Raw genomic sequence first — 26,308 nt, 5'->3', positions numbered from 1 at the left:
GTTGTGTGAGAGGTCTTGCAAGAGGTGGTTGCTATGCAGAAAAAGCAGAGAGGGGGCAGAGGGGGGAAGGGTTTTGCTTTGAAAAAAAGTGAGGGAAGAGTTTTGATTGGGTGACATGAGAGATATGTGTGAGGAATTAAAGCATTTCTGTGCTTTTGATAGCTGCAGACTCTGGAGTGCATACCTTTTGCTCTGCTGAAGACAAATTGGTGTGTTTCTGAGACTGTTTTGAAACTCAAAGTATTTGCTAAGGTGAGAAAAGATTTCTTTAATTTAGATAGAAAATAGTGTGCTTTAAGGAGAAAATTATGAAGAAAGTTGTGTTTTTCAAATGTTGCTTTGTCTCAAGTGTTTCACAAATAGATTTTGTTTCTTTGAGAAATTGTAATTGGAGAAAATGTGAAGTATTAGTACTGACAGGGCTTTTATGTGCATAGGAGCTGTGGAGTGTTTTCAAATTATGACTTGTAAATCGTTTTTGAGAAAAAGCAATGGTTTTAATATTGATGAGAAGGATATAATGGTGTCTGCTTCTTTATAAGGTAATTGAGAGTTTCTGATGTTATTTTTCCCATTTCAATGTAAGAAGTTTGTCTGTGGAGCAAATTGCTTGTAAATATGCTCCCACCTGTGCATGGCAAATTTAGATTTTGAATGTTTCCGTTACATAGGCATGTTAAAGGTGACTGAAACATGCTGCAAAGGCAATCAAAAAATGCTTTTATGTGTCTTAAGGACATTTTAAGTCATTTCCCCATGTGCAGTGTTTTCAAATTATGAGTTGAAAATCGTTTTTGAGGTAAAGGAATGTTTTCAAAATTTATGTGCGCCATATGACCCCAAATTTCTTTTTCAGGGGTGCAGCAGGGTGTTCTTGAGACACCCCTGCACCGTCGGAAAAATTCGTAATTTGCGATGAGGTAATTGCTAATCGCAAATTGCACCTTCATTCCTATGGGCCTCCTGCTGCATGGAAATGAATGGGTAATTTGTAATTAGCAAATAGGTCATCGCAAACTAGGAATGGTAAAGAATCGCTATTTATTCCTTAAAGTTCGCTATTTAGGAAATGCAAAAAACTTTGATGATACATATGGCGGTTTATCTCTAACATGATAAGAAGCATAGGGATAGATTTATGATGACTGGCGCATCACCAGGGATGTGTTAGTCATTCTGTGCCGCTGTTCCGTCACCTATGGTGTGCTGCATTTACAATGCGGCGCATCATGGGGCAAAAACAGCACAGATGCGTGACGTATTTGTGCCGTAAAGTTGGCGCATTGCTGGAGTTGTATCGCAAGTGTGATGAAGCTCCAGTAAGGTTGAGGGGTGCCCCTGTCGCAGGGTTTCTGTTCTGACACAGAACTGTGGACAGAGGATTGGAACCTCGGCGAATTAGGGTGTCCCAAAACTCACGTTAGTAATCAAAACCCCTTAGCAAGCTAGGTACAGTGTCACATTGGATATAACAAACTCTCAATGTTTAGACAATCCAGAATATGAACTTATAGTACCTCAGGATACGTGGAACTCATGAACAGTCGGTCGTTATATATTTCTTAGAAACAAGAACATGGAGTTAAGAAGAACACATGTGTATTTGAAATGTTTATTTACTAATGCCGTCTTCTCAGGCGTAGTATCTTAGATTATACAAGTACACATATTATCAGTAGCAAAATTACCAGCATAGTCAATAGTACATAAAAAGCGAATGGTGACAGTATGTTAACATGCTGTAAATGAATAAGAGTTAGCAACACTTATAAGCAGCCGCGGGCCGTGGAGGGAGTTACGGTGGGCAGGGAGGCGGGGAGGGGGAGGGGCAGGGTGGAGAGGGCTCCACCCTGCCCCTCCCCCTCCCCGCATCCCTGCCCCACCGTAACTCCCTCCACGGCCCGCGGCTGCTTATATCTCACCCTCCCTAATACACATAATATATTATTTGCTAAGAAGGTCTCTTTGTGTTGGTTTAGGGCGTGCCGATACTTTAGTGTCTTAGATTTGAAGGAATCACATCAGCATAGAAAAGATAATCCATATGCCGTGCTTAATATCGCCAACGGCATTGTGCCATAATATTCTAGCATGCGATTGCGGAACAGTGTCAGCAGCTGCAGGGCGGGAGCTTGCACAGGAGGGACATCCATATTTAAAAATGTAAAAAAGCACAAGAGCGTCCGCTGGTAATGCAAGTAAAAATGGGAATCCACGAAGCAGAGTGGAAAAAATAGAATGTAAGAAAGCAGGGATGACTCCAAAGATTTTCTCAAATGAAGTCACGAGACCACTGGTAACAACTTTAAAAAAGTGCGCCAGGCCCTTTGTGGAGGACGCGTTAGAGATAGTCCGAACCATCTTGCTGAAATGGAAAGGCGAATCTGTATTTAAAAGGGTCTGCACCTCTGTACGGGTGTTCGCTGTGTGAAGCACGAAAGTTTCACGGGCCGAACTCAAGGCCACCTCTCTCTGAGACAAAATAGCTCTTATTCTTGCCATGCCGTTGAAATGTGCTGCCAAGGTTGGTATTTGTGGCCAGATTGAAAACTCCCTATGTTCATGTGTGGGAGGAAATAGAACATTTCTGCAGCAAATAACCCGTTCATTTACTGTTACGATAAAATGAATACTTTTAATTAACCCAGAACAATCTTCATTATTGAGCATCAAATAACTACCATTTTCCAAGAACTTGAACGTGGGGATGATAGCAGGAACTGGTGTGCCTTGCAACACGCAAGCCATATTTGGTCGGTGTTTGTTGCATGAACCGTGTAACTGTATGTGCCTACACATTAGTGAATGATCTGGCGTCTCAGTGCATTCCTCTCCATTCAGATAAAGTTCTTGATCATCTTTGAAAATCTGTATGTGTATGGAAGCGACCAGACTTCATGAAGAAAACCACTACCTAAAGGTTAATAACGACCTATTGGTATATATTTCATACAATTTGAAAACTTATATAAAGCAAAAGGCAGCATTATTAAACCGTGGATAAGGCACGTTGCCAAAGCAGTCAACCTTTTGGATTTATACTGGAAATGTTAAAGGAAGAGTTACGGAGTAGGGCCTGTAAATCTTTAATAGACAACGAGTAAAATTACTCCAACCATCATATTCCTCTAACTCCGGGATAGTAGGGGTGTTTAATTTTTTAGAAGTAGCCAATCCAAAGCATTTGGTCTGGGAAATTGTTTCATTCACAAACCACATATGTTTTGGGATGAGACATGCACGGTGGAAAGCCTCAGTGCCTTGTACCTGCCAGGTTCGTGAACCCCAAACTGATGTAGATCCTGGATATTTTTACTCTGTATTACGTTAGCATGGTCTCATTACTGGTTTAAACGCCATTTTTCCTTTTTTGTAACTTCTGCACACGACACTTAGTTGTTGCTTTAGCTTTCAGCCTACCTGCGTCAAGATCTATGCCTGCTTCAAGCAGGCGCAGGGTTTTGATGTAGCTTTGTCCTATCTGATTGTAAATGCGGCACACCGTGGGTGGCAGAGCAGCGGTGCACGTTAACTGGTGCATCCCTGGGGATGTGCTAGTTAATATAAATCTGCCCCTTTACATTTAATTATGTGCAGGGGACACAGAGTAGGTGAGGTTTATCCAAGGTTAAGAAGAGATGAGTCCTGTTCAGTGAAAAATTGGAGATAGGCTTCAGTATATTATATACTTAAGTAGTGTGTTAAGTTTTTGATGACTGTTATTAATTTACTGTTGGGTAATAGTGGTTAATAACATTTTTTATTATATTTTACCACAGATTCAACTGTAGATTATTTCAAGATTTTAGGATGCCTAGCAAAGAAAGAGTAAGAAAGGCTGCAAAACGTCAAAGACAGCAGGACCATGGAATAATTCAGCAGTCCTCTAACAAAAAGATTTGTCAAGTCACCAAGAAAGCACCGGGTAAGAGTCGAAAAACAGTCATAAGAAATATGTGTAGTAAAAAAAATATTACTACAGAAAATGTTTCAGTCCAGAAAAGGAGAAAGAATTCAAATGGTAAGGAAAGGCCAATGAGAAATGTTACTGCTAGAGTAAGAGATAACTCTATGCATGAAAGTAGAAGGAAACAACAGTTTAGGGATATTCGTAAACGAATGTTCCGCAACAGGATAATTGGGAATTTGTTAAAAAATATTAAGAAAGGTCAGCAGAAAGTGGTTTTTTATAAGAGAAAAAAAATAGTTGAGAAAGTTATTGATCAGGCATTTGAAATTAAACGTAAGTTATTTATTTTGACAATCAATAGAATTAGGAAGCTAAACAAGGTAATTTATGATTTCAAAAGAAATAGTAGATGGAAGAGAATAGTTAATCGTAGTAATTTTTGTGAAGTTTTTTCTGGAGAATGGATGCATAGTTCAAGCTCTGAGGCATTTTTTAATGAGGAGAGTTATTTCCAGGATAATGATTTGGTGCATGCAGTTGACACCAGTGGTCGAGCTTATGAAGTGAAAGATGGTTGTCCAGTTGAAAAAGAAAAACTTGTGAGAACAGAGATAGAAGAGGTGTTAGGTAATGAGGTTTTAGGGAGACGTCCTAAGGGTCCTGTGTACACCTGGAAGTGTAGTAGTATTTGCAGTGTACGACAGGATTCCATCAATTTGCTTTGTGATTTTATACGGTCATTTAGTAAGAAAAGTTTGAAGCAGAAAATGAAGTTGTTGCAAGAATTAGATCCTTGCAGAGTGAGAGAAGTGATAGGTTTGCATGGTCATTCACTGGCTTGTCTTTCCAGGAGAGTATGCCAGAGTGTTTTTCATCATTTCAGGATGCTAGCAGTGCATCATAATAAAGTGAGGAAATTAGTTAGAATGTTGTATTATGCTAAGAGTCCAGCAATTATGCTTAAACAATTATGCGCTGCTCTTTTGCATGGTTCTGAAATAGATGTGAAGAATATATGTGAAGAAATTGAGTTTTGTTACTTTGGAAGTAAAGAGGAGAATGTTGAAATTGACCAAGAAGAAGAGAGTAATGTGGAAGATAGTGTACAGGTTTCCAGTACAGATAATTTCCAGAGGGAAATTGCGACGTTTGAGGTGAAATCAAGTGAGAGGCCAAATTTCACTTGTGTGTGTTGTCGACGCACTTATTATAAGAATCAGACTAAGTTAGTGGATTTATATGGAAAAAGTGAAAGGGAAAATAATAGTGAATGGAAGGATTTTACAACATACTTGATGGTAGAAAATTGTTTTGATTTGGGATTGGATCAACGTGTGTGTACTTATTGTTGTAACAAATTAAATCAAAACCAGATGCCTGCTAGAGCAGTTCATAATAATCTGGAATTGGTTGAGATTCCTTCTGAATTGAAGGATTTAAATACTTATGAATCTATTTTGATTCAAATTATCCATCCCTTTCAGGCTATTGTAAGAATGGAGCCAAAGACAGGGAAATTGCCTCCATCAGATTTACAGAGAGGATTAAAGGGAAGAGTTGTTTATTTGCCTCTAGATTTGAAGAAAAACATTAACACAATTGGAGTAGAAAAAGTGGAAGAGGAACCTCTTGTTATCTTAGTTAATGGGGTTCCGACAAAGAATAAGAAAATATGGCAAGATTTAGTAGATGTTAGGAAAGTCAAAAGGGCAACATTGTATTTGAAAAAATATAATAAATACTATAAAAATGTATATGTTGCAGAAGAGGAAGTAAGTGAGGAAGAGGATAGCGATTTGTGTGCTGGTCAAATTGAGAAAGTAGAACCCTGTACTAGTGAAGAAATATATGAACATTATAGTGTTCATCCTTTGCATTCCAAGGAAGTCATGGGGAATGCTATTGAGTTGTTTCAAATGAAACAAGCGAAAGGGAGTCCCATTAGTGTTTGGGAGGAAAGTTTGGAAGCTCGGTGTTTCCCACAGCTTTTTCCAACAGGTCAGGGAGGAAGATATGATGAGCGACCTCATCAAATTCCTACTTCTGAATACCGGACTTTGCGATTGTATGCAGGAGATCCTAGGTTTCGACAATGCATTCCTTATTTGTTTCATCTCCTGTTTGAAAGCGATCTGTCTGGACTGTCATATGCAGTGAACCACATCTTGAAAAGTGGTATACACATGCAAAACATCTCGGCAAGTGACTTTATGGATAAAGTCAATGTCCAAGACAGTATTTTGGATTCTCACCTGATTAATCTCATGGCGTGTCAGCGTGGTACTAATGAGTACTGGTACCGTCGTCATGGTGATTTAAAATGTATGCTGAGGAACTTAGGAACTCCCACATGGTTCCTCACTTTGAGCTGTGCTGAGTATGGCTGGGAAGACTTACTTGAATTTCTACGAGAGGCAAATGCTAACGTAGAAAACATCGAATTCAAGACACCCGGAGAACTGTGCTCTTTGGATCCAGTCAATGTATGTAGGTACTTCAATCATAGATTTGAAGGTATGATGTCTTTCATCATGAATAAGAAGAATCCACCTCTTGGAGAGGTGTTGGATTTCTTCTGGAGGAAGGAGTACCAAGCAAGAGGTGCTCCTCATATACATATGTTGCTGTGGATCAAGGATGCACCTAAATTTGGAACGGATGCAGACGACTCAGTGATGAGTTTCATAGAACAGTATTCTACGTGTGCTGTTCCAAACGCAAAGGAGAAAAAAAGCCTAAGAGAAAAAGTTCTACGTTTCCAAAGCCATCGATGTGGAAAGTACTGTCGTCGTAAATTCCGGAACAAAGACAAGTTCTACACCAAATGTCGTTTCGGCTTTCCACGATCGGTGATTTCTAAAGGAAGAGTGAACAGTTTGATGTCTTCGCTGCGACATAATGTGATGAAGAAATCACCTAAAAACACATACAATTTGAAGAGGAACGAAGAGTCTAAGTACATTAACGACTACAACCCGGTGATTTTGTCCATGTGGAATGCTAACATGGATATACAGTTTGTGGCTGATAACTGTATGGCTGTGGCTCGGTATGTGACATCTTACATCACCAAAAAAGAGAAGACAGAATTGAAGGATATGTGGGAGGACATTTCCCATGAAAAGAGCCTCAGCAAGAAGTTGTACAGTTTCAGTCTGAAGATGTTGTCGCATCGAGAAATCGGAGCTTACGAATGTTCTGACCGGTTGTCTTCAGCAAGTCTCTATGCCAAGTCCAGGAGTATCGTTTGGGCGAGTGTTGGTCTTGCTGCAACGCGTAATCGAGTTCTGAAACCTGTGCGGGAAATTGAGTATTTGGCGGAAAAGGAGCCAAACAGTACCGACATTTTGAAGAGCAACATGTTGGATACATATTATCCAAATCGAAGCAGTCACCTCGAGAATGTTTGTCTGTATGAGGTTCTGCAAAATTACATATTCAAGAGAAACATCAAAGAAGATACTGAGAAAGGAGTGTATGCTGTAATAGGAAGTGAGGGATGTCTGGTCAAGCAAAGAAAATGCCACTTGATAAACCATCGAAAATTGAGTGGCGAATCTCCTGAAAAAAAGGAGTTTTTCTATTTAGCACTTTTGCAACTTTTTAAGCCTTGGCGTGCAGAAGAGGAACTGCTTGGAGATTTCCTTTGTTACGAAGACTCATTCAATGCTGCCAAGGAGACCATAGAATGTCCTGCTTTTCCCAAATATGTAGAAATGTTGAATGTGGAAATTGAGCAGGAAGCAACGATTGCAGCCGAGATTGCCAGAGACAGTTCTCAGGACAGTCAGAGTTCTGCTTCATTGAGTCAGGATCCACTAGGAGGACCTCTTATCGAAAATGAAGCTGCCACTGCTATGAATGAAGTGGAAAGAGCCATGGCACATGCTCAGGAGGATGCGGTTAACTTAGAAGAGTTGGAAAGACAACTCAACGTTGAGCAGAGGAAAATATATGACGAACTTACCATGCAAATTGATCATGGATTAAGTCATGACAAGAAAGAGTGCTCATGTACGTCGTTGAAGCCTGTCCGACTGTACGTGAGTGGAGAAGCGGGAACTGGAAAAAGTTTCCTTATTAAAGCAATTTCATGTTATTTGCAGGAAAGGACAGAGTCATCGCTGTCTTGTGTTGTCACCGCTCCAACTGGACTGGCAGCACATAACATTAAAGGGATTACTTTACATCGTTTACTGATGCTGCCAGTGGAGCATGACAACAAATTAGAATATCACAAGCTATCTGGAGATGCTTGTTTTGAAGTTTCAAGAGTTTTGAGGAAAATGAAACTTCTTATCATTGACGAAGTAAGCATGGTTTCCAATGTCATGCTTGCCTTTGTGCATTTGAGAATGCAAGAAGTTCTCAAAACAGAGTATGATGTGTTATTTGGTGGCAAACACATCATTGTTTTCGGAGATCTTCTGCAGCTGACACCAGTGAAAGGGCAACCTGTGTTCAAAATGCTCACGCATGAAGATACCAGGAAGTGCTTAGGGAGTATTGGCAACGTCAATATATGGTTAAACTTCAATTATGCTGAACTGCATGAAAATATGCGTCAGGCAAAGGATGAAGTTTACAAGACTATTCTACAAGATGTTAGAATTGGAAAAGTGACCGAGCATGGGAAAGAAGCTTTACATGCACGATTACTGACAAATTTATATCCAGACGAAGATGTTGTGCCTGAGAATATTTTTCAGAAAGTTACTGAGAAAAAATCTGGAATATGTTTGATGCCAACTCTTGCAGAATGTGCCAAATTCAACAACAAAATGTTGCATTTAGAAAAGCAAGAGATTGTGAAATTGGAAGCTATTGACAGAGTAGAGCATATGGGATCAACAATTATTTTGTCTGAGAATCTGAAAACAAAATTGGATTCATTAGAGAAGAGTATATCTAAAACTGCGGGTTTTGAAAAGACTCTGAATGTGTGCTTGAACTGCCGTATAATTTTAAGAAGGAATTTACATGTTGAAAGAGGTCTGGTAAATGGATCAATGGGTAATGTTGTTGATTTTGTGAAATACAGAAATAGAGATGGAATTGAATTTTTAAAAATTAAATTTGATGGCATTGAGGAAGTACAGCTAATTGCTCGTTGTTCTGCTAGATTTTTGCTTGTAAAAGACTTATATGTTCGTCGTAAGCAGTTTCCTGTTTGCTTGGCATATGCGGTGACAATCCATAAATCGCAAGGTTTAAGTGTAGACTGTGCATTGGTGAATATTGGCAGTTCTGTGTTCAAGGAGGGTATGGCATATGTGGCATTGTCACGAGTTAGGACTTTATCGGGATTGTACTTGATTGAGTGTGATGTCACAAACATTTGGGCGGATCTAGATTGTGTTAAGGAATACAATAGGTTGAGAAGAGAGTATGCGCCACATTTGCCTCAGTATCCTTTGTTTGAGAAACGTGTGGTAGGCCGGAAACGAAGAAATGTGACCAATACTGGGGAGGTTGTAGCAAAAAGACGAAAAGTCGATGAACCTGAAATTATAAGCAGAAACAAAAAGGATTCTGTTGAAGATGTTGTTGGTTTTCAATTTGAAAACAGTTCTGGTGTCAACTGCTATGCTAATGTAGTGATTAATGTTTTGTTTTCTCTACAAAATGTAAAAGAAGAGATTGTGGTCAATTCTGATCAAAGATTTTGCAGTTTGTTAAATTCTGTGTTAGAGAAATGTAGCACTGATAGAACAAACATAGAAAGTGTGTCTGAAATTCGAAATCTGTTAGACAGATGTTCAGGCCAAACACAATTCTCTCAAAATAGTCAGCAAGATTGTCAGGAGTTTTTAATGTATATGCTTGATGTATTGTATGCTGAAGGTGTAGATGTAGATCATCTGTTTGGGCTTTCTTATCAATGGCAGCATGACTGCGAGAACTGTAGGGTATCAAGTAGTACTAGTGTAGACTCAGAAAGATTTATATATTTAACTTTGCCAGACAGTAAATCAGTCTCTTTTAATAAGCTAGTAAAAGCAGCTGATCACAATATGGAGTGTAGGCAATGTAAATCTGAAATGATGTCCACATTATTTATACGAACATATGGCCAGTATGTCATTTTAATGTTCCAACGATGTAGGCCTGATGGAACAAAATTGACAACTTTAATTAAAAATTGTGTGGCTTCACAGTTGTCAATATCAGGAAGGACTTTTGTAACTGTAGCAATTATATATCATGATGGTTCTTCAATAACATCAGGACATTATACAGCTTATTTAAAGTGTAGAAATGGCTGGTCATTCTGCAATGATTCTGTTTTAATTTTCAAAAAAAAATTGCCATATGACCTTAAAAACTCTTACCTGGTGTTTTTAAAACCAAAATTTTAGGGAAAGAATCTCGGGATGTGCTCTGAGGAATTTCAAGAAGTTCTCATGGCTCCTACACTATTTGGCCTTGAAGATAAGTGTAGTACAGAGACATAACTTTTTACCATAACACTGGACGTTATTGAGAAATATGTGCACTTTGAATGAGTTCAGAAAAACTATTTCTTTTTATAAGCTAATTGAAGCAGCGAATCAAAACATGGAGTAGAGGGAATGTAAGTCTGCAATGCTGTCTACTGTTTTACATTGCTTTGTGATTAAAAGTGATGTAGAGAATTAAATAATTGTACTAGTCATAAAGGTAGTGTAAGTCTGCTTCATAGTAAGCAGTATCAGTGTGATAGGAAATGTAGAACATGATTGAGCAAGAAGGGGAAGATATTACTAGTCCAGGATTGTGTAAATGATCTTCAACATTTTAATTCTGAAAGTTGTGGAAATGCGAAAAGACGGGATTGGCTAACAAGAAATCCAAGAGTTATACATGGCTCTGACAAGATTTGGCCTTGTGGAATCTTGTGGTAGAGAGCAAGAAGTCATTTATTGTATGTAACATGTTTTTGAAAACGATGGAGGTTTTCTTTCAGAAAGTGGCGGGTTGAAAGTAATAACAGCACAACAGAGTGTAAGCTGTTCATAGGACATCCTTGGCCGTCATGGAAAGTAAGTTAACTTTAAGGAGTTCTGAATTCTGATTTCTAATGTTGTATGGGTTTTTTAAACACAATCATTTTGATTGTGTTTTTTTTTCCCCGCTGTTATATGATGAATACCTTCAAGTCACTGTTTTAGTGAAATTTGATACATTCTGAGAACAGCAAAAATAAACCATTTAACATGTATAATTAATTCTGTTCTGTTTGCATTTATGATGTACATGTAGAACTGTGTAGGAGGCATGGAGAAGGTGAGGCTTCTGTAAGTGTCAAAGTTGTTGCATACAGTGCTCATATTCTACGTAGTCTTTTATATTTCATTACTTTCACTGTTTCTGACTGATCTAAAAAATTTTTTTTAAAAAGAACAGTAAGTATAAGGGAAGGAAACAGACAGTTATGTTAAAAGACACACAGCTATAGGGAATAAACTAGGGATACTGTTACCCGCAATCCTCTGCTGATGATGTCACTGAGCATGTCATGAATGACGTAATATGTGACATCATCAGCAGTGGATTACGGGTAATAGTATCTCTAGTTTACTCCCTTATAGCTGTCTTTCTTTTAACATAAGTGTCTGTTTCCTTCCCTTATACTTACTGTTCTTTTTTTTTTAAAAATTTTTTGGGTTCGCTTCCGGTTCGCGTACCGGGGAGCGAACTGGGAAGCGAACTAAGAGAAATAGAGGTTGGCACAGTTGCAAATATTGTACCAATTTTTTAATAACGGGGAGGTAGTTCTGAAAAGAACTTTTTTTAAAATTGTTTTTGTTGTTTTATATTTTTTTATTATTTTTCTGAACATTTTTTTACTTTTTTTGAATTTTTCTGAACAGTTTTATATTTTTTTTGTTTTTTTTTCGGAGGGGGCAACGAAAACGATTCATTGTAAAGGGCTCAACAGGAGCAAGAAAACAAAAAAAAAGAATTTATTGTTTGGGGAGTTTCGGACAAACATGAGCATGATTGTCAATAGCTCTGTTGATCAGAGTGATGCTACTTTCTGCGTAGCAAATGAATCCACTGCAATGTACGCAGACTTGTTTTACTTCACGAAATCTCGTTTGTATATTTGGCACCATCTCCCTGCCCTCTGGTCCCGTTACTTCCGGTACAACAGATCTTCTGGCCATAATAGGGAGATTATCTAGGTCGTCCTGTTCCTCTTCTTCCTCTTCTTGCTGAATTATAACTTTAGCAGGTGGTCCACTCTTCCTTGGATGTGGTGGAGGTGGTGGGGAAGCACCAGCTGAAGCTAGTAAAGAAGCCATTGCTCACTGGTAACAAAGGGTCTTTCTCTCACAATGATGAAAGTCAGAGTGAGGAAAGAAGGAGGGATTTTCACCATTTGGGAAAAAAAATAGTTCTCAACCAATGAAAAGTGTTCATTTTAGATCATATGACCTAGTCTTACATCATTAGGAAACCGAAAGTGAAATGAACCAATGAAAAGTGTTATTACCAAGTCACATGACCTGCTGTGTGTATGTTACGCGCTTTGCAGGGCCTCCCGGTTTGCTTCCAGAAACCTGTGCTTTGCGACTCGGTAAGCGTACGAGTTCGCTAACGTAGCACGTCATATGACGTATCACGCGACAACGCGAAACGTCATGCGGACGGGAGGCGTCACGATGTTGTTTTCTAACGCGGCAGTTGCGGTAAAGAAACGTTTACCGGCTCGCGGTCTATTTCGCGGCATCAAGGTCAGCTAACGGGAAGCTTCCCGATTCGCGAAGCGGGAACGAAGAAAAAAAAATATTTAAAAAAAAAGTTATTAATAAACATATAAAATATATTTTTGGATTTAAAGAAGAATACATTTTACAGCTACAGATATTAGCTGTTAAAAAACCAATGAAATTCACTGAAAAAAACATAGGTTATAGAACATATATAGTTAGGAATTAGCATTTACAAAACCTTGAAAATTCACTGAAAAAACCATAGGTTATAGACCATATATAGTTAGGAATTAGCATTTAAAAAACCTTATTTTACTCACACAAAACCATTGAAATTCCATATATAGTTAGTTGCACTAACTATATATCGCGCACCCGCAATCCACTGCTGATCATGTCACATATTACATCATTCATGACATGGTCAGTGACATCACTGATGACATCACTGATGACATCTCAAATGACATCACTGATGACATCTCACTTGACATCAATGATCACATCACTGATGATATCATTCATGTGATAATACAATGCATCTCCTCACACTCTAATATAACCTCCGTTACACCCAGTGTTAAATAGAGAGTATCATTTTTGAAACCATTGACACACCAATACTAGTTACTACATACGCACTCACTGATTCCTATGTCTACACACACATTCACTCATACAATCATTCATACATACAATCACTCATCTTTACAACACTATCATATGCACTCATACACCTATACAGACACTCACACTCTGCCACTCATCCATGGAGTTACTCACACACCTAGTCAGTCCTGAAAAGAATCAATCACACTTCCATTTTCTCATCTATACAGTTAAACACAGAACACCTTACATTTTTGAAACATATACTAACACATAGTTACTCTCTTATAGAATCACTGATACAAGTACACATTGATCTGCACAGAGTCACACACCTCCCAGCCAGCCATACACACACTCAGTCTCCCATACAAATACTTGTGCAACCAATCAATAACCCATATAGCTACTTATATAGCTACTGATTAACACGTGCAGCAGCTTGCACAACAACAGACATACTGATGCACACTTTTAGACAGTTTAGTCACTAACCCGTGCATTCAGTAAGACGCATTTAATCACTCACTCATACAGTCAATCACGCACCTACTAAAACCTTTATTCAGACACTTATACATCCACTTATTCTTCAATATGTAAAACATATTTAAACTTTACAGAAACACATAATCACTGGATGTTGTCATCAGTGATGTCATCAGTGATGTCACTGACCATGTCATGAATGATGTAATATGTGACATGATCAGCAGTGGATTGCGGGTGCGCGATATATAGTTAGTGCAACTAACTATATATGGAATTTCAATGGTTTTGTGTGAGTAAAATAAGGTTTTGTAAATGCTAATTCCTAACTATATATGGTCTATAACCTATGGTTTTTTCAGTGAATATATATATATATATATATATATTACCTACTGGCGGTCGCCAGTAGGTATATATAGTTAGGATTTTTTCTCTATGGGTTTTTTGAAAATTCTATGTCTAATAACTTTGGCGTTTGTGGACGGACTTGGCTGAAATTTTCAGGAAAATGGCACATTTTGTTTCTGAGCAGCCCTTGAAAATTTGGGGGGGGGTTCGTCAAGGGGGGGCCGAGAAAAAGGGGGGTCCCAAAACGTGTTTTTAACATTGAGTTTTCCATAGGGCGGTTGGCCTCACTTTTAGCCCGAACGGCTGAATGGATTTGCACGAAACTTGGCAAAATTGTAGGGACTGGTAGCCCGATGTGCCTTTTGTAGGTCTCAATATATGTGCTCCAGTGGATTTTGAGAAATTAACGTTTAAAAAAAGATATATATCTGTAACAGCGGACCAGGCAGCGCTCCGGTTCGCGTACTTTACGCGCAACGGAGCTTTGTGAAGCGAAGCTGATTGGTTCTCCGGCGTCTGTCAACATTCCAAAAAGTCCGTAGCGGCCGCCATCTTGTCTCTCGGTAGGATCGAGAGACAAGAGGAGGTCAAAACAAAGGGGGAAATAACTATAAGGGGGCATAGTAGATCCTCGCTGACCCCCTAGGTTTGATGTGGAGGTTTTAAAAGGGCCCCGCGGGGCAAAAAAAAATAATAATAATAATAATCGAACGGCTGAATGGATTTGCACGAAACTTGGCAAAATATTAGGGACTGGTAGCCCGATGTGCCTTTGCTAGGTCTCAATATATGTGCTCCAGTGGATTTTGAGAAATTAACGTTCAAAAAAAGATATATATCTGTAACAGCGCTCCGCTTCGCGTAACGGAGGTTTGCGAAGCTGATTGGTCATTCTGTCACTGGGCTATAGTTGGGCTACATCTGGCTGATATTTGGGCTACATTTGTTTTTTTGTGTGTCTGGCGGCCATCTTTGGGCTACATTGGGCTACATTGGGCTTCATTGGGCTACATTGGGCTACATTTGGGCTCCAACATATATATAGGCCAATGTAGCCCAATATATATTTTTCAAAGTTAATTTTCGTAAAAACCACTGGAGCATATATCTTGAGACATAGCAAAGGCACATCGGGCTACCAGTCCCTACAATTTTGCCAAGTTTCGTGGAAATCTATTCAGCCGTTCGAGCTAAAAGTGAGTCCAACCGCCCTATGGAAATGAAGGAAATGAATGGGTAATTTGTAATTAGCAAATAGCTAATCGCAAACTAGGAATGGTAAAGAATCGCTATTTATTCCTTAAAGTTCGCTATTTAGGAAATGCAAAAAACTTTGATGATACATATGGCGGTTCATCTCTAACAAGATAAGAAGCATAGGGATACATTTATGATGACTGGCGCATCACCAGGGATGTGTTAGTCATTCTGTGCCGCTGTTCCGTCACCTATGGTGTGCTGCATTTACAATGCGGCGCATCATGGGGCAAAAACAGCACAGATGCGTGATGTATCTGTGCCGTAAAGGTGGCGCATTGCTGGAGTTGTATCGCAAGTGTGATGAAGCTCCAGCAAGGGTCGGGGGTGCCCCTGTCGCAGGGTTTCTGTTCTCACACAGAACTGTGGACAGAGGATTGGAACCTCGGCGAATTAGGGTGTCCCAAAACTCACGTTAGTAATCAAAAACTCCTTAGCAAGCTAGGTACAGTGTCACATTGGATATAACAAACTCTCAATGTTTAGACAATCCAGAATATGAACTTATAGTACCTCAGGATACGTGGAACTCATGAACAGTCGGTCGTTATATATTTCTTAGAAACCAGAACATGGAGTTAAGAAGAACACATGTGTATTTGAAATGTTTATTTACTAATGCCGTCTTCTCAGGCGTAGTATCTTAGATAATAGAAGTACACATATTATCAGTAGCAAAATTACCAGCATAGTTACTAGTACATAAAAAGCGAATGGTGACAGTATGTTAACATGCTGTAAATGAATAAGAGTTAGCAACACTTATAAGCAGCCGCGGGCCGTGGAGGGAGTTACGGTGGGGCAGGGAGGCGGGGAGGGGGAGGGGCAAGGTAGAGAGGGCTCCACCCTGCTTCTCCCCCTCCCCGCCTCCCTGCCTCACCGTAACTCCCTCCACGGCCCGCGGCTGCTTATATCTCACCCTCCCTAATATACATATTATATTATTTGCTAAGAAGGTCTCTTTGTGTTGGTTTAGGGCGTGCCCATACTTTAGTGTCTTAGATTTGAAGGAATCACATCAGCATACACCAGCTCTCTCTTCATGTGAACCGCATCAACTGTTGTGTATGTGTGTTCGGCAAAGCAATATAAAACTCGCCTCATGCCCAGAATTGGCAGAAGTTGCACTTATGTTATGAGTATGAAGTCGTGGAGATCAGACCTCATAACAATTCTGTATCGTGTTGTTCTTGAAACTTTAGCACTCGCTGTACAGATATAGTTTAACAAGCAAAGCAGATAGTAGAGCAATAACATATTATTCTCATGTAAACCACGATGAACTACTAGGTAGAAAGCTAAAGCAACAACTAAGTGTCGTGTGCAGAAGTTGCAAAAAAGGAAAAATGGCGTTTAAACCGGTAATGAGCCCATGCTAACTTAACACGGTGTAAAGATATCCAGGACCTAGATGACACCTCCCCATGATCCGGAAACGAACTGAATAAGATAATAGAAGTGCCATCTCATGAGAGCAGATTGCAAGTTTATATGTGGACGGTCCGCAAGGTAAAGCATTAAAAACTAGGAAAATTTAATGCTAAAGAAAAATAAAACAGCCAAGTACTTTATCGAGTCTTAGGCCAATAGGCAAGGTAAATAATAAAAACTTGACAAATAAGTCAATGAATTGTCAATGAAATGCTAGTACTCAGCATATCAAACATGAAAAAGGTCTATGACATAACTGTGTATGCAAAATAAGCTGCAACAGCCTCCAATAGGAAGTCACCGTCTTCATCCGAAAACAGTTCAGCCATCCAATTTAAAAGCGGAAAAGAACATACGTGCTCTCCCAGCACCGGATCCTCTATCACCATCAGAGGACAGCTCGGTGGGTTTTCAAGAAAGCTCTGTTCCAAGAAAGACTGTGCTGCCGCCAGTAAATTCCAGGGACCAAGTAGTCCATGCATCAATGCCACAGCCATAATCCTTTCGCCAGGACAAACCAACTCGTGAGTAATGATAGGAGTCATCAGCTGATTAAAGTCGACGTCAGGAGAAACCGGTCCGCAGAGACACAAATCAATGGCCCAATCGAAATCACAGGTCAGGCAGTGAAATACAGGCTGGACACAGGTGAAGTAGGAGAATCGAAAAGATAATCCATATGCCGTGCTTAATATCGCCAACGGCATTGTGCCATAATATTCTAGCATGCGATTGCGGAACAGTGTCAGCAGCTGCAGGGTGGGAGGTTGCATAGGAGGGACATCCATATTTAAAAATGTAAAAAAGCACAAGAGCGTCCGCTGGTAATGCAAGTAAAAATGCCAATCCACGAACCGGAGTGGAGAAAATGGAATGAAAGGAAGCAGGGATGACTCCAAAGATTTTCTCAAATGAAGTCACGAGACCACTGGTAACAACTTTAAAAAAGTGCGCCAGGGTCTTTGTGGAGGATGCGTTAAAGATAGTCGGAACCATCTTGCTGAAATTGAAAGGCAAATCTGAATTAAAAGTATTCCTTTTATCGTAACAGTAAGTGAACGGGTTATTTGCTGCAGAAATGTTCTATTTCCTCCCACACATGAACATAGGGAGTTTTCAATCTGGCCACAAATACCAACCTTGGGACAGATTTCAACGGCATGGCAAGAATAAGAGCTCTTTTGTCTCAGAGAGAGGTGGCCTTGAGTTCGGCCCGTGAAACTTTCGTGCTTCACATAGCGAACACCCGTACAGAGGTGCAGACCCTTTTCAATTAACTCAGAACAATCTTCATTATTGAGCATCAAATAACTACCATTTTCCAACAACTTGAACGTGGGGATGATAGCAGGAACTGGCGTGCCTTGCAACACGCAAGCCATATTTGGTCGGTGTTTGTTGCATGAACCGTGTAACTGTATGTGCCTACACATTAGTGAATGATCTGGCGTCTCAGTGCATTCCTCTCCATTCAGATAAACTTCTTGATCATCTTTGAAACATCTGTATGTGTATGGAAGCGACCAGACCTCATGAAGAAAAGCACTACCTAAAGGTTCATAACGACCTATTGGTATATATTTCATACAATTTGAAAACTTATATAAAGCAAAAGGCAGCGTTATTAAACCGTGGATAAGGCACGTTGCCAAAAAACCCGCAATCCTCTGCTGATGATGTCACTGAGCATGTCATGAATGATGTAATATGTGACATCATCAGCAGTGGATTACGGGTAATAGTATCTCTAGTTTACTCCCCTATAGCTGTCTTTCTTTTAACATAAGTGTCTGTTTCCTTCCCTTATACTTACTGTTTTTGGTTCGCTTCTAGTTCGCGTACCGGCGAGCGAACTGGGAAGCGAACTAAGAGAAATAGAGGTTGGCACAGTTCCAAATATTGTACCAATTTTTTAATAACGGGGAGGTAGTTCTGAAAAGAACTTTTTTTTTTATTGTTTTTGTTGTTTTATATTTTTTTTATTATTTTTCGGAACATTTTTTTACTTTTTTTGAATTTTTCTGAAGTTTTATATTTTTTTGGGTTTTTCTTGGAGGGGGCAATGAAAACGATTCATTGTAAAGGGCTCAACAGGAGCAACAAAACAAAAAAAGAAGTATTTATTATTTTGGGCGTTTCGTACAAACTTGCATATGATAGTCAATAGCTCTGTTGATCAGAGTGATGCTTTTTTCTCCGTAGGAAATGAATCCATCGCAAAATACGCAGGTGTGTTTTACTTCACCAAATTTCATTTGTATATTTGGCACCATCTCCCTGCCCTCTGGTCCCGTTACTTCCGGTACAACAGATCTTCTGGCCATAATAGGGAGATTATCTAGGTCGTTCCGAAACTGTGCAGCACTGTAGTTGTTAGGATGCCACCTAGTCATATGGCGATGCATTGTGTAGTTTCCGAAACTGTATTTTTTCTCGGTTCCTCTGGACAGTCTATCTTGACATATAAGGCAAGTTACGTATCTTGCATTTACTTTTTTCTGACCTTTGGGAATTTTAAAAAATTGCCAAATGAAGTTTTCTTTCCGGTGAGACGTCCTGGGCTGCTCAGGCAAAAACTGCCTCTCTTCGTGCTCGTCGTCCTGTTCCTCTTCTTCTTCTTCTTGTTGAATTATAACTTGAGCAGGTGGTCCACTCTTCCTTGGATGTGGTGGAGGTGGTGGGGAAGCACCAGCTGAAGCTACTAAAGAAGCCATTGCTCAGTGATCACAAAGGGTCTTTCTCTCACAATGATGAAAGTCAGAGTGAGGAAAGAAGGAGGGATTTTCATCATTTGGGAAAAACAAGAGTTCTCAACCAATCAAAAGTGTTCATTTTAGATTATATGACCTAGTCTTACATCATTAGGAAACCAAAAGTGAAATGAACCAATGAAAAGTGTTATTACCAAGTCACATGACTTGCTGTGTTTACGTTAAGCGCTTTGCAGGGCCTCCCGGTTTGCTTCCAGAAACCTGCGCTTTGCGACTCGCTTCGCGTACCAGTTCGCTAACGTAGCACGTCATATGACGTATCACGCGACAACGTGAAACGTCATGCGGACGGGAGGCGTCACGATGTTGTTTTCTAACGCGGCACTTGCGGTAAAGAAACGTTTACCGGCTCGCGGTCTATTTCGCGGCATCAAGGTCAGCTAACGGGAAGCTTCCCGATTCGCGAAGCGGGAACGAAGAAAAAAAAATATTTAAAAAAAAAATTATTCATAAACATATAAAATATATTTTTGGATTTAAAGAAGAATACATTTTACAGCTACAGATATTAGCTGTTAAAAAACCAATGAAATTCACAGAAAAAACCATAGGTTATAGACCATATATAGTTAGGAATTAGCATTTACAAAACCTTGAAAATTCACTGAAAAAACCACAGGTTATAGACCATATATAGTTAGGAATTAGCATTTAGAAAACCTTATTTTACTCACACAAAACCATTGAAATTCCATATATAGTTAGTTGCACTAACTATATATCGTGCACCCGCAATCCACTGCTGATGATGTCACATATTACATCATTCATGACATGGTCAGTGACATCACTGATGACATCACTGATGACATCTCAAATGACATCACTGATGACATCACTGATGACATCTCATTTGACATCAATGACCACATCACTGATGATATCATTCATGTGACAATACAATGCATCTCCTCACATTTTAATATAACCTCTGTTTCACCCAGTGTTAAAAAGAGAGTATAATTTTTGAAACCATTGACACACCAATACTAGTTACTACATACGCACTCACTGATTGCTACGTCTACACACACCTTCACTCATTCACCCATACAATCATTCATACATACAATCACTCATCTTTACAACACTATCATATGCACTCATACACCTATACAGACACTCACAGTCTGCCACTCATCCATGGAGTTACTCACACACCTAGTCAGTCCTGTAAAGAATCAATGACACTTCCATTTTCTTGTCTATACAGTTAAACATAGAGCACCTTACATTTTCAAACATATACTAACACATACTTACCTTCTTATACAATCATTGATACAAGTACAGATTGATCTGCACAGAGTCACACACCTCCCAGCTAGCCACACACACACTCAGTCTCCCATACAAATACTTGGGCAATCAATCAATAACCCATATAGTTACTCATATAGCTACTGATCAACACATGCAGCAGTTTACAGAACAACAGACATAATGATGCACAAATTAAGACAGTTTAGTCACTAACCCATGCAGTCAGTGAGACACATTTAATCACTCACTCATACAGTCAGTCATGCACCTACTAAATCCTTCGTCCAGACACTTACACATCCACTCATTCTTCAATATGTAAGACATATTTAAACTTTATAGAAACAAAAAATCACTGGATGTTGTTATCAGTGATGTCATCAGTGATGTCATTTGAGATGTCATCAGTGATGTCATCAGTGATGTCACTGACCATGTCATGAATGATGTAATATGTGACATCATCAGCAGTGGATTGCGGGTGCACGATATATAGTTAGTGCAACTAACTATATATGGAATTTCAATGGTTTTGTGTGAGTAAAATAAGGTTTTCTAAATGCTAATTCCTAACTATATATGGTCTATAACCTGTGGTTTTTTCAGTGAATATATATATATATATACAGATACATATAAACACACACTCACACTTGTCTATACACATATATCAAAATGCATGTAGTATGTAAAACAAGAATGTATGAGAAATGTTTTTAAATTGTACATTTAACTTGAGGTAAAACTTTCAACATAAATCAAAATAGCAAAGAAAACAGAGGTGTAGCTTCCATTGATGAAGCAGGTGCAAGGCAGTGGCACCGGGGCCCAGAGGCCGTAGGATCCCACTAAACCCTAATTATTACTGTATTTCACAGTTCAAACAGCGGCCAGGAGGGTTCAATTTCCTTCCTTGCACTAGGGTCCATGACTCACTGGCTACACCACTGGAATCGTAAAACAGAGTGCCTCTATTACATAAGACAAGTGTATTACAAAAGAATGAGAAAAAAACATCTCTCAAGCTAAAACACACCAGCATGCTTAAAGGAAGTTTTGCAATTACAGGTACCCCGCATGATTCTTGAAGGGTGCAGCTGGGCAACACAGGGCACCATACCGCTAGGGCTGCTGAGTTCAGACACCAAACACTGCAAGTTTCCTACAATAATCTTTCGACCATTGCCTCTTTAAATCTCTGTGCAGGGGATCGTATTAATTTAATTCAACAATTTTTCTGAAAGATGCTGCGTTGCCAGGCTACAGGATACTTACATGAGTGTACCTCGTTAGATCGTATCTCGGTGCGGAAGACTGCCGCATTTTTATGAGATGCCTCGGCTTCAGGCTGCTGAAACGCCCACAGTAGGGCTCTGGCCAGGCGGCCAGCTGCCCCTCCGTGCCAGCAGCATCCAGACCTGGTGGGAGAGCAGATCGATACTCTCTTTCATATATTTACTTTCAAAATCTAATCTATTGTAAGGATTATGTCTAAGCTATCTGAGAGCTGTAAAGTAAGTGACTTGCATTACACATCACAATACACAGTAAAATGTACATTTAAAAATCTATATCTTTAAACCAATCTGTCACTTAGCTTAAATAGTAAAACACAAAGATTTGAATGTTTGATTTCTTCTAACAGTTCAAATATTCAGTAATTAACTTTAGTTCAACATGAAAAATGCTCCAATAAATAAAAGCCTTAACACACTATACAAGCATTCCTTACTCGTAATCCTCATTATGCAGCAGGGTAGGGTCAAATTATGCAGCAGTGTTGAGTAAATTATGAGCCAAGAAAAGACTAATTATGGGTCATAATGCAGCAGATTTTGCGATAGTTTTACATCATTATTTTGTCATTTTTAGGTTTCACCTGCACAGCACATGCGCTGTGCTTGAGAAATCTATTGTTTTTAATGTAAGCTTAAAAGGAAGTTACATCCTGCCTCCTCTCTTTTCTGGCTTCTCATTGTTTTCCTCCATTTGTAATGGCTGTAGCATATTTTCCTGCATTTACCAATGCTTTTCTTATTAGTTTTCCAATCCCAAAAACTGTTAGCATCCATTTTGGTGGAACTATATTTTCATAAAGTTTTGCCTTTTAGTATTGTAGCATATTTATATAACAATTTATCACCCAAAGAGATTAAGTGATTTGCATAGAATCACAGGAAGTTGCAGAGCGTCGCTGAGATAGCAGGTCTGGCCACTGCACCACAACCTCTCCCCTCCTGTGTTATCTGTCAGGGAGCTCTTTCCTTCTCCTGGACGATGATTGATGAAAACAGCTCTTTATTCATTACATATACAATTGTTAACACTGTCAAGGCATTGGTTTCACCTCATTAATAATGGTTCCCACACCTACCACTGCAGTGTCTGCACGCAGTTTTTACTGTCATGTCGACTTGGCAAGTGCACCCACTTGCCAAGACCTAACCATCCCTTTTATTACATGTGAGTCACCCCTAAGGTAGTCCCAAAGTGTCCCTATGGGCAGGTTGCAGTGTATGTGAGATGCAGGACATGTACTGGTGTGTGTAACATGTCCTGATAGAGAAATACGGTGTAATTCATTTTTCACTATTGAAAGTCTATCTGTCCTATAGGATAGAATGGGGAATACTTTGTAAAATCTTACAAGTATATCTTCCAATTGGGAGAAGATGGAGAAATGGAGTTAAGTATTCTTGAACCTAGAATGTAGAAATGCATCTATTAGTCCTCATTTGTTTGCGTAGCACTTTTCACACTAAGTGGGATGGGTATGCCCAGACATGGGTCCCTTGCTTACTGTGCCACTGGAATCAAGCTAGCCTGGTTGATGAAGGGTAATACCAAGAAACCCGTTCCAGGATGCCTGTTTTCAGGGAGAACCTTGCTTAGCAGGTCTGGACTGTTTCCATGAGACACAGAGTCAGGACTGATTTGCATATGGCTGGGTCTAAATTGGGGTGGCATGGTGAGCAAAAGAACAATGGATTTAACCCAAAACTCTTGCACCTGAATGGGCCTGGTCTGCCTTCAACAATGCTGTCTCCACCTTCTGCCGAGAAGTTGGGCCGGAAAGGACCAAACTGGTTTGGACTAAGCACAGACACTCTCTCAGAGAAGAAAGAGAAATGCAGTATAAACATTGGGGCCCATACACCAGAATTTTTTACCTTGCTTGGATCAAGGAACCTGCCAAGAAGAAGATATGAAAGACCTGCTAGGAGGTGTACTGCCCTGCTGATGTGTGGTTGTTTTGGTGGTTTGACCTGTAGTTGCTGCCTGTACATTGGGCAGGGAAAGGACTGAACTAAACTTTCTTTACTTGTGCTTAGTATCTTCAAGGGCTTGAAATAGAGCTTGCCTCCGGTTCACAAAGTCTCAGGGACAGCAACAACTTTACCTACCTCTGGGTACCGCCTCTGGAACCGCAGTTTCAGCTGCCACAGAGGGGGAAAGCAGCCAACTCTGTCACCGACTCCGCTGAAGGCACCCCAGAGGGCACTGCCGCATTTCACACCACAGCCCTGGTCTCACCAATGACAACTGCCACTGCCACTGAGCCGCTGGCTGCACCATGACCTGTGGGCACCACACACTGCACTTCTTGCTTCACTTTGCCACTCTGGTCTCACGGAGGATGTCGATGCCAGCTGACTTTGACGCCCGTGACCGCACCGTGGCACGGGGGCACAACTCGTAAGTCTCATGACGCACCACCTCATCTAACAACGGAGTCCGGACTGACTGAATCTAGCACCCAGCAACAAGCACTTTGCCTGCACCGTGACCTGTCAGCACCGCAACGAGGACTACCTCACTCCGCACCGCAGACCTGGTGTCACCGACACCGCTGGATGACCGCCACCAACCGCTGCCTGCACCGCGCCTTGAGGGCACTGCATGCCGCACCACTACGCTTCACATCACAACCACGACAGTTGCCACGATCGGCCCACACCAACATGATCGGCCACAATGAAAAGGTACCGTTCACGAGTTCACGAGGGGTTGACCAAGGGCAAACTAGGCCAAGGTCATCCTCAGGACGGTGTCAGGGGTGCGCATATGGTAGCAACTTGGTGAAGAATAGGCAAAAATCGCAAACAAAAGCGAAAAACATATGCATGAGTGAATTCTTATCTTGTCATAGCAGGTGCCTTCCATAAACACAGATAGTTCTTTTGTCAGAGGTAAAATAATTTCAACATGGCCTTCAGAGTGGTGGTTGTATCACCCACATATAGTATTACTTGAATTGTCTCTCACCTCTTCATTCCTCATCTCAACCTCACCTCCTCATATACTACGCTGGCAGCCCTTAGCTCTCAGATAACTTATTACTTCATGGTCATAACTTCACAATTTATTTTTAACTTGACTACTATGCAAGAACGACTTGATTTGGTAAAGTAGGTTTCCCCTTGGTCTTGGAAGGATTTTTGTTGGTCTCTTTACTTCAGAAATCACATTTATGGCACAAGAGTAAACCACTTACGAATAGCAGTGCATACAATATATGTATAAAAATTAATGCAATGTACCTTTTTCAAAATTTGCTCTCAGCAGGACTGCAGCAGACATAGAAGATGAGACACATTTTATTGCTAGAATTTCTTCTATTGCATTTTCAATCTACAAAAGAAAAACAGGGCTCTTCAAATTACCTTCCTAAAATGAAACAAATTGGCAGTAGGGATCATGGATGAAGGATTTCAATTCACCAAAACGCCCATAGCAGTGAAAATGAGACTTCATATTTTGACACCTATTAACTTGATGTGGTTGACATCTGAGCAGCATGCCATATGTTTATAGGGGAAGAACAAGGAATGGAATTAATAGATAAGAAACATGGACCTGCTGCTCCCCACTAAGGGTGAGGGTAACTTGGGTAATTCTGTGTGTGGTAATCCCACCGAATTATCCAGGATTTTCGCAAGATTCAGAAGAATTATGAAAGAAGAGTTGTTTTGTGTTTAGTGCTATTTCTTAATAAATAAAATGCCCCTTTCCATCCAAATTGGATGCAAGGATGCATTTTGCACTAGGAATTATGGCTAATGCAACAGAACATGAATAGTGAGCGGGGCGCAGCCACACAAGCTTGCTAAATGTGCTATCGGACGTAAGTATTTTAACCCCCCAACTTACTCCTGGCCTTTGGCGCTATTTTGTTAGTGCAAAATGGACCCTTGCATTCAATCTGGCTGGAGCATTTACTAGTTCCATTGTCAAGGCTGGTTGAGGTGCTATCAGCTCCAGGTATGTTCCTTTATTCAGCAGCTTTGCTCTCTCCTGCTGGCAACATTGCGACAGTGGGGCAGGGCGATGCGCTCAGGATGCAGTCTGTGGGTTGGGGAGGATTGCTGTCTGTCCTGGGCTGTTTCCTCTGGTGTGGGGCACTTACTGCTAATGCAATAGAGTTGGATGGGAAGAATGGGATGAGGAGGTAAAGGGTGTCAGCAGTTGGTGTCGGGAGGGGACAGGATTTTGATGGTGGCTGGACTAAATCTCAGCCAGAAACCCTT

General features: G+C 40.2%; 1 protein-coding gene across 1 annotated transcript in view; it reads right to left on the bottom strand.

The window, feature by feature from the left end:
• PKHD1 (PKHD1 ciliary IPT domain containing fibrocystin/polyductin) overlaps nucleotides 1–26,308 on the bottom strand; it is a 1,769,028-nt gene that overhangs the window by 1,648,942 nt on the left and 93,778 nt on the right. The window contains exons 11-12 of the mRNA XM_078647366.1: nucleotides 25,322–25,412; nucleotides 22,056–22,198 (exon numbers count right to left, since the gene is read on the bottom strand). Coding sequence (XP_078503492.1) covers nucleotides 22,056–22,198; nucleotides 25,322–25,412 — 234 coding nt within the window. The remainder of the gene's footprint in view (nucleotides 1–22,055; nucleotides 22,199–25,321; nucleotides 25,413–26,308) is intronic.

Source organism: Lissotriton helveticus, chromosome 6 (genome assembly GCF_964261635.1).
Source record: "Lissotriton helveticus chromosome 6, aLisHel1.1, whole genome shotgun sequence".
NCBI lineage: Eukaryota > Metazoa > Chordata > Amphibia > Caudata > Salamandridae > Lissotriton > Lissotriton helveticus.
This window is presented reverse-complemented; position numbering and strand designations above follow the sequence as displayed.